A 10,088-nucleotide genomic window follows, 5' to 3' on the forward strand; every position below is an offset into this window, starting at 1 on the left:
TATCATGTGTTTGAACTACTGGCAAATTTTATGAAATGGAATAGTATGCATGGTAACAGGGCTGCTGCCACAACATTATATGGGACAGTTAATTTTAGCATGCACAGTTTCATATTGCACATTCACTTAAACAGCAATGATCAATGCCACCATCAACTGAGCAAATGTGCAAAGTGGTGAAGTACACTTGCAAATGAAGAAAAGTTTTGGCTTATTTCTTAAGACTCTTAGATTGATTGATGTGTATTAATGTACCAAAGTAACATATCGGGGGCTATGAGAGATGTGATAGTGAAGGGCTCTGGCTTAATTTTGACCACCTATCATTCTCTAACTGGGACGTAGCCACAGTAGCGGGAAACAGCCTGTAAAGCTCAACAGAATTAAATTTGGAAAAGGGCCTACTGAGGAGTAAATAATATGAGAAAAAAAAAACATCAAAGAAGGACCAACTGGGACAAAAGGCTGTCTCAGGGCTTGCTATATAAGCATAGCTTATTTGCAACATATCTTTCAGTACATGTACACTTGCCAACACACCTGAGAAGGCAGTTATGGGGTCACAAATGCACTTCTGATATGTGGCCTTTTTAACTTTGAAAAGGCATTGCGCATAATATATTTTAGAAAGAGTTGTAACAGTCTACAATATCGCTTTATGTGAAAAAAGCCACATCACAATCTTAAATGTACAAAACATAACCTTCTCTCAGGTGTTCATTTCAGTAAAAACTTTCAAAGAAGCTTTCAATAAATACCATGTGTCTATATGCAACCCTGCTAAACAGGCAGCATACACACTCTAAGCTACAGCAAAGTAAGTTCACAACTATGCAATTATGCAATACACCACCTCTCACAACATTACCTCTGTTAAGCTTATTATGGAAAGGAAAAAAGGCATTACCAAAAGCCAACAAGGTTGCGTGTGCGTCTCAGCTTATTTCCATGATCTGTGGTATGAAATGAAAGGATCATCATTACCTTGAGGGTCATTTACAGCCAAGGTCACTGCAATGTAAATGACAGCAGCAAATACATTTTTATTGTTGTTGAAGTACTGCCTAGTCCTACTTTAGAACAGAATTTTTAAATAGTGTAATGCAAAGTTGACATGTTGCAATGGCAGTTTTTGCTAAAAATGTCATTTACATCCAAGAGCAAATGAAACACAGCACTTTATTCCTTAAATATAAGATCCTCTCATCTTATCATGACAGAAGAACATGAACAAGGAATTGTCCCTTTTACAGCCATGTGACATTCACTGTGAGAATTCATTGTCCATGCTATCTGCAATACTTGTTAACATTACCACCTGTCATGGCACTCTCTGGCCATAACTGGCCCTTGCGCCGTAAAATACTACACGTCATCAATGCAAGTGCATTCTTTGTATTTAGTTAAAACACCAAATTTTGAAGTTTGAGGCTATGCCATAGGAGTCTCTTAAAATGTGCAACACTGTCAACCAACCTGATTGAACCAAAGACAAGGACAGCCATGTAAAGATAATTTTAATTTTCTTATTTTTCTCATTTGCTCTACACTGTCCAATTTTATTTCTTACATGGACATTAAAATACCATATTAGGCAAACCCTTCCGTGCCACTTTATTATCTTGAAACATGACCAGAAATGCCCAAAATTTTTACTGCAGGATCTTTACAAATAACAATGTATACAATGTTACACGCCATTCATGCATTCTGAAGAAGTGCTTAGCAGGACGACCAAGAGAACAATTGAAAGAGCGAGCTTAGTTCGTGGTTTGTGGTTATTCTGCCAACTTGGCTGTGACTTCTGTGTATATATCTCGTAAATATACTTTTCCCTAATCTTTATCGATGCCACATTTTTCATAGAAGTGCAGGGTAACAATTAGTTACGACAGAGCTCCACAGCGGCCGTCACTTGGATTTTTCCACAATGGCACAAGAGGTGGCCCACCTCTGCCTCAGCGGCGGCAACATCAGTGGTTGTCCATACGCAGCAAAGAGACCCGGGCATGTTTTCCAAAACCGATGACGTCGATACTGACAACTGGTTGGCTCTATACGAGCGTGTAAGTAAAAGGAACTTATGGGATGATACGGTCATGCTGGCGAATGTTGTATTTTACTTACAAGGAACAGCAAAGGTCTGGTTCGGAAATCATGAAGCTGAAATTGGATGTTGGGATTCTTGCAAGCAAAAGATACGTGATCTGTTTGGAAAGGCCACTGGTCATACGGCCGCGGCAAAGAAGGTGAAACATCCACACAGTCCTACCTTTCTTATACACAGGATGTGCTGGCCTTTTGTCGCAAGGCAGAAGATGAGATGACGGAGTCAGACAAAGTTGGACATGTTTTAAAAATAGCAGATGATCCATTCAATCTGCTCATTTGCAAGGACTGCAACACGGTCGACTCCACCATACGGGAGTGCCAGTGCTTTGAGAATGACAAAAGCCGATGCACCGCTCAGCAGTTCAAGTGACTGTCTAATACAACAGCAACATCGTCATGTGAACGCACACCTGCACCACAGGTACCACTCACTGCGGAGCATGTCACCAAGATTGTCTGACATGAAATTGAGGCCATGTCTCCTGCTTCTATGTGCTCCCGTGCCGTTGAGTCTATGTCCCCGATGATACCACTTGTCCAAGCCATCATTCATCAGGAGCTGTCCAGTGTTGGCTTGGACTCTGTGTGCGCCATCACTTCTTTATGCCCAAATGACCATCTCCAAGTCTCCTATGCTTAAGGCCCAAGGCCCCCGCTAGGTCATCGCAATCCGGCCGAATGGAGGACTGCCGATGACCAGCCTATTTGCTTTAGCTGCCATCGTATAGGTCACGTTGCACACTATTGCAACAGCCATTGGTCTTGGCCTCCTCATGCACCTTATGCTCATAACCGTTGCCCTGAGAGCAATCCTGACCATTTCGAACCTCACTTTGCACAATCGCATACCACCAGCAATGACGCTCCCACCATGTCGTATCGACGCTCACCATCTCCGCTTGGACACCAGTCTCATTTTCCGCTCTCTTGTCGCCCGTCGCCTCGCTCACCTCATTTCCACCACCCGTCATCACTGATTCAACATCTCCCTTTGGAAAACTAGATGATGCAACGCCCAGAGGTGACACTACATTAACGACCTGTAAGTAAAATCCTCTGGCCGTATTGCTGACTGGACGTAACCTAATAGACGTTAAAGTGGACGGTGTACACGTTGCTGCTCTCATGGACACAGGTGCACAGATATCTGTGATGTGTTCAGAGCTTCGTCATCACTTGAAGGTGCTCACACCACCCATTTTGTCTATCACCCGTGCTGCCAATGGTGGAATGCTTCCTGTCCTTGGGGTATGCTCAGTACGCATCAGTGTCGCCGACCGCTCCACGACTGTACTAGTTGCTGTGCTCAAGCAGTGCTCCCATGAGCTCATCCTCGGCATGGACTTTCTATCAGCCCATTCCACCCTGTTCGATTGTGGAAGTGGTGTTGCTTATGTTCGTGCTCCGTCGATCACGTTCGACTGCCACCTCAAGCTGTCATGTACGTGAACTTGACTTCCCTACCTTCCATTTCCGATGGTGATTACTTGTTAACTCCAATGTCATATGTCCTATTGACCCGAAATATTACCGTTTCCCAACCTCATTACCATCACTAATAACACAGCCTCACTGCCCATCCTTTAGCCGCTGCACGCAAATTATCCCGATAGGCATGGCTCTGGCCAACGTCTCTTCTGTCGATGAGCATGCCATTTCTGCATTCGCTGCAGATGATTCTTCATCTTCTCCTATGGCCACCTCTTCGTCCAGTTCAACCGATGTCAGTTTTGACAATAAGATAGCACCTGACCTCATCCCAGCACATGTTGCTAATCTCCAGCACCTGTTGGTGTCCTATCGCAACATCTTTGACTTTGATGACCCCCCGTTGGGCCAGACATCCGTCGTAACTCACCAGATTCATACTGGAGACGCCAGGCCCATCCGACGATGTCCCTATTGTGTGTCCTATGTGGAGCGCAAGTGATTCAGAGCAAGGTCGACAAGATGCTCACCAAAAATGTCATTGAACCTTCCTGTAGTCCCTAGGCATCACCTGTCATCCTAGTAAAAAAGAAGGATGGCAGCTCGCACTTCTGCATCGACTACCGGCACTTCAACAAAGTCACATTTAAGGATGTTTACCCACTACCCCGGATTGATGACACCTTCAACTGTCTTCACGGGTCTACTTACTTCTCATCCATTGACTTGCACTCAGGATATTGGCAAATTTTTGGCGACAACCTGGACAGCTCAACAGCTGGACAATCAACAGCTCAGCGATGTAAACTTGCGGTCCATCATCAATCGTCTGTGTTCTAATCCTGCCGACCTGTCCCTCCACCTATTCTCTACCGTCACAATATCAACTCCGACAGTCCCAAACTTCTGATCGTAGTACCTACGACCCTCCATTCTACTCTTCTCCACCAGCTCCACGATGCCCCAACAGCCGCTCACCTCGGAGTATCCTGTACGTACGACCGCAAGCGCCGTCAATTCTTTTGGCCAGGCCTTTGCCGTTCAGTGTGCCGGTACGCTTCTGGTTGCAAGTCCTGCCAATGTCGCAAGCGTTCATTCTTGCGGCCTGCCAGCCCACTTCAGCCTATAGACATTCCAACTAGTCCATTCTGCCGCATCGGCCCTGATCTAGTTGGGCCATTTTTGACTTCTCTTTCAGGGAACAAGTGGATCGCCATAGCTACTGACTACATGACATGATATGCCATCACACAGGCACTGCCGACCAGTTGCACCTCAAATGTTGCCGAATTCCTGCTTCACGACATCATCCTCCATTACGGCGCTCCATGGCAGCCGCGGACAGATCACAGCCGGTCTTTTCTTTCACACATTGTCAAAAATATTTTTTGCCCAAGCTCCACACCTCACAAGTTAACTACCGCCAACCACCTGCTGACTAATGGATTCGCAGAAAGGCTCAACCGCATGCTCATACCGCAAGCTCATCACGATGCTATCCATGTACGTTTCAGCAGATCACCGTGACTGGTACAAAAGTTTGCCTTATGTGACATTTATCTACAGCTCGACCGTCACGACATTGCCAGCTTTTCCCCCTTTTATCTCGTTTGGCTGCCACCCCACGTTGCCCTTTGAGACACTACTTCCATCAGCTCCGCACGCTGCTACAGATTATGCTCACAATGCTATTGCTCGTGCTCATACGGCTCGTAACATTGCACAGGGTCTCTCTGCCTCGCAGCTGACTCAAAAGGCCCATTGCAATAGCCACCACAGAACTGTTGACTTCAAGCCAGACTCCTTGATCCTTCTCTGAAACCCTTGCCACCACGTCGGCACTATTTTTCGAAACTTTTTTCCAGCTACTCTGCCCTACAAGGTTTTACGCCAGCTCACTGAGTTGACATATGCGATAGCCCCGTTGGATGGTCACTCGTCATCTTCAGTGCCCCCCCAACAATGTCATGCACGTGTCCCGTCTCAAGCCATACGTTTCAGCCTACAGCCTTTCCCTTGTCTAAACACCGAGACGGTGCTCCGGCCGCCGGGAGCTATGTTACACGCCACTCCTGCATTCCGAAGAAGGTGCTCAGCAGGATGAAGAGGAGAATCGAAAGAGCTCGTTAGCGGTTTGTGGTTATTCTACTATCTTGGCTGTGCCTTCTCTGTATATATCTTGTAAATTTTGCCTAATCTTTATCCACGCCACAATATTTTAAGTGTTTACTAACAATATCTCTACTCATCCATTACGAAAGCGAACCTCAAGAGCACTATACAAAAAAAGTGAAGGAAAATGAAAAATGCAAGAGAATAAAAAGTACTGTCAATAAGCCAAGCTCATCATAGATTGTTCTTGCCAGAAATGTGTTGATGATCCCAGCTCATTAGGGCATAGCAGGGGTTAACAGTTTAAATCTAGCCATCACCTCCTGTACTAATTGTCAAAGGCATAAATTTATTTTCTTTCATTGAGCCGATGAGGTAACTCTGCAGAACTCTTTTTACAGGCATCATGTAAGCAGAAGGAAAAAATAAAGATTTTATTATGCAAGATGCAACAAGCCATAACATCTGTATTTTCTTGAAGTACTACATAAATCAGACAACTGAGTTGCAATTTCTTTATTAAGTTATGTACACTTCCTTAAGCACCACAGTAGCAAGTGTCAAATGGACCAGCTCCCCATAATCTACTTGATATTCCATCATTCTGCCACAATATATTTTTTAGATTTCTGTTTCCCCAAAGGCACGAATCCTTATGAGATGTTAATTGTACGCAGCATTCCACAGGTCAAGCGATTCAACAAAGCTGCAATGAAACCTGGCTGCTCAAATGCCAGATGTGATTGGCAGCAATTAAGCCTATATAAGCTTAATTAATTCCATTGCAAGGCCTCCTAAATAAGATTAATGGTTCTCTTGGCAGTGTACCCAGTATAGTAGTGCCTTTAGGTAATTGTGAGCACAGTGTTGGACACATAATGTTGTAAGAATGTTGTCATGGTGATGGTGACTTGAACAGGTCCGACATTTTGAGCTTGGATTTGTGAACAGCTAAATTGCAACAAAATATGTAAAGGAAAATTGCCATTCACTCGAAACCAGCATGAAGCAACAAAAAGAAACAATATAGGTTGTAGGAAATAGAGCTTGGTTCAAAATATGCACTTATTCAAAACATGTACAAAGGTTCACATATACATCGTGGACATTGTGGACTGCCAAACATGCCGACTGAGCGAACAGCATGCATTGATGATCATGATACCTTATTTATTGGCATGAACCCACCATGGGGGATAGGCTATGAACAGGGACTGAACGTGCCAATGTTTTCATCGTCGTCTTTGCTGCCACTGGTCTGCGAAAAGACAGGCGCCCGCTACAAGGTTTCTCAGAAAGAAAGCATTCACAGATGAAGAAAAGTTAATCCTGTTCCAAGGATTTAACCCAGAACCAACTGTCTTTTTTTTTTTTTTTTTTGCGCATTTGCCAAGTCATCTGAGTTAACCGGGAGGCAAGCAGATCACCAAGCAAGGCCAGATTAGTTAAAAACTAAAAAGCACAGGGACAAAGAATATGTAGGTCCTTTGAAGCTATATGCTAATCTCAAATGCATGACAGACAGTTTTTCCTTTCACAAAACTTGCCTCAACTTGCGCATTTCTGTTGAACACATTTGAATTGTTCTTAGTCCTTGTGCTTCGATTTGGACCTTGCTCTGTTATCTACCAACCTCCTAGTTGGCTGAGGAGACAGAGTGACCATCCCAGAAAGCTGTTGGCCCTGGGTCAGATGCTTGGACCGCATAGAATTTTTCTTCAACTGCAAAACTTCCTTTAGGGAACGCCCATATGGTTTTCCTTTGTAGCTCTATGCTACTAGCAGACTTGAAGCACAAAGGAAAAAAACAGGGGCAAAGGCATGGACCCAGAGAAGCACTAGTCAATCTTTTCGTCCCTGTTTTTTCCTTAGTGCTTCAACTCTACTAGCTACAGAAAACCAGCCAGTCCACTCTCAAGCCTTGCCTAATTTTATGCTACTATTGAGTGGATGACAATTTTCCTTTTGCGTTCTCCACTTTGCGCATCCTGCGGAATAGACCTGCCATATTGAACCAAGACATCTTTGATGTGTTTCTCAATCTATGTATATAATAGACACTAACCTGCAAGCCTGAACAAATCATCTTACAGCCCATGCAACATAGAAAATTAATGTGAACACCAGTTGGATATGGCTGCTTTCCACGTTTCCTTGCATGAAATAGCTTTATATCGTTCACAGAGGGGGCAGCGAAATTACTCTAATATCTGACCAGAGGCGCCAGCCCCTGCCCATTTGTATCTTTCACTAAACAGTTGCACTCAAACTATGTTGCCACCTCGGGCATTTCAGTTTGAAAGCAGATGAAGAGTTACTTCACAGATGGCATATTTTGCACAAGCAGTATCACATTTACCTCAACCTTGACCTGACAAGGGAGGCACATGAAATCTCATGCCATTGAAGTGTATTGCCTAGGTAGGCTGTTGGATCAGCCACTGGAAGCCTGCCATGCTTTAACTTGACAGCTCATAGCTTGCATTGCGACTCAGTATGTGTGCTGGCCTTTCCTGCTTCAATGCTTCCATCATGTCTGTCTGATATGCTGGCGGCACTACTTGCAAGACGGCTGTTGCTATGACACTAAACTACAAATTCAACTACATTCACAATGTGCTTCTGTGCAGCAAAAGAAAAAAGAAAGTTGCGGAATAGGCACACGAGTTCTTGCTCAACCAACTGGCAGAATTGCAAAAAGCTTCACTGTCACCTCCTGTCTGCTACATTTTAGTAAACGTAACAAAGAAAGAAAGAGTGGGAATGACACATGTGTTGCAAAAATGTGAAATTCTATTGAAGCTCATCTAAAAACAGCTCAACATAATATGGCAAAGGGCACAGTTGTGTGTGCAATTAGTCCACTGTACATCTCTAATATGCAAGCTCTTTGCTCAACAGGTGTGGAAATATAATTTTTGATGTTCCAGACACCCTATATCATATGGTATGGGGATGTGTACGAAAGCATGGCACAGTAGACATCCAAATACTAACTGAGGAGCGGTGGGAGGCCAAGCTAACAGACCTGGACCCTAAGAAACAGCGCAGCCCGATTGAACGGGCACAGGAGATGGCCATGGCCCGCAGCTGCCCGGAATAAGGAGGCCGTCCACCTAGGGCACACACCACGTTTACGCAGAATAAAAGTTTATTCTCTCTATCTCTCTTTCCACAAACTTTAAAGCATCTAGATTTCAACCTGATATACCCTAAACAGCATGGCTTCAGGAAGGGCCTTTCTACAGTGACACAGCTATTGGAAATTTCGCATGACCTTGCAGAGATAATTGATTCCGGACTACAAGGAGACGCCATATTCGTTGATTTCTCCAAAGCCTTCGATCGCGTGCCTCACTGTGAACTGATCGAAAAACTTAAACTTATTGGAATTGCATCTAACACTGTTGCGTGGATAGCGTCTTACCTCGCACTCAGATCACAATATGTATCAGTAAACAATAATGAGTCAGAGAGCCTTGAAGTCTTTTCTGGTGTGCCACAGGGGTCCGTGCTGGGGCCATTGCTCTTTCTTGTGTATATCAATGACATCCCATCATGTGTTGAGCCTAACGTAACCGTACATCTTTTTGCAGATGATTGTGTTGTCTACACAACTGTTCGGTCTGTGGATGATCAAATTAAACTAAACACCTCACTAAACAGCATTGCCAATTGGTGTGATAGGTGGGGAATGAAGTTCAACATCAGTAAAACAGCATGCATCACTTTTACACATAAAAAGGTACCTAACATGTTCACTTACAACATAAGAGGCACGGCTATAATAAGATCAGATACTGTAAAATATTTGGGTGTGACATTCTCGAGCTCGCTCAAATGGGACACTCATATTGACATCACATGTGCAAAGGCATTTAAGCAGCTCAATTTCTTACGTCGGAAATTGGCAACAGCACCATCCGATGTCAAATTAACTGCATACAAAACCCTCGTTCAGCCAATACTTGAGTATGCCAGCATTGTATGGTCCCTGCAGCAGTCTTACCTCATTGGTAAACTTGATAGAATACAGCGCATGGCACTCCGTTTCATTTATTCCAGATACTCTCCGTACGACAGAGTCACTGCTTTACGTGAACAAGCACATATCCCAACTCTAATATCAGGACGGCGTATCGCTGCCTTGAAGTTTCTTTTCCTTCTTTATCACGGGCACATAAATATTGATAAAACAAAGTACATTAGGCCACCCTTCCAGCATTCGGAAAGAACAAATCACCGTAAGTGCGTCAGACAGTTTTCTGCGCGTTGCAACACATTTAAATATTCATTTTTTCCATCTGCAATTGAAGCCTGGAACCGTCTGCCGGAAGCAATTGCACATGCTGACTCCATCGAAGTATTTTCAACCAAGATATGTGCACTTTTTTATGATTAGGTCTGTTTCCGATTATGCACTGCTTCGCTACAAC

At 44.0% G+C, this 10,088-nt stretch overlaps 1 protein-coding gene across 2 annotated transcripts in view; it reads right to left on the minus strand.

Annotated features, from left to right (window-relative positions):
• Window positions 1–10,088, minus strand: part of Cln3 (CLN3 lysosomal/endosomal transmembrane protein, battenin) — a 32,262-nt gene that overhangs the window by 19,858 nt on the left and 2,316 nt on the right. For both annotated transcript variants that reach the window (XR_012823352.1, XM_075672402.1), the window contains exon 2: window positions 908–953. Coding sequence is in view for 1 of the 2 variants with exons in the window: in XM_075672402.1 (XP_075528517.1) it covers window positions 908–953 (46 nt within the window). In the remaining variant the exon portion in view is untranslated. The remainder of the gene's footprint in view (window positions 1–907; window positions 954–10,088) is intronic.

The sequence above is a fragment of the Dermacentor variabilis genome, chromosome 10 (assembly GCF_050947875.1).
Source record: "Dermacentor variabilis isolate Ectoservices chromosome 10, ASM5094787v1, whole genome shotgun sequence".
Taxonomy (NCBI): domain Eukaryota; kingdom Metazoa; phylum Arthropoda; class Arachnida; order Ixodida; family Ixodidae; genus Dermacentor; species Dermacentor variabilis.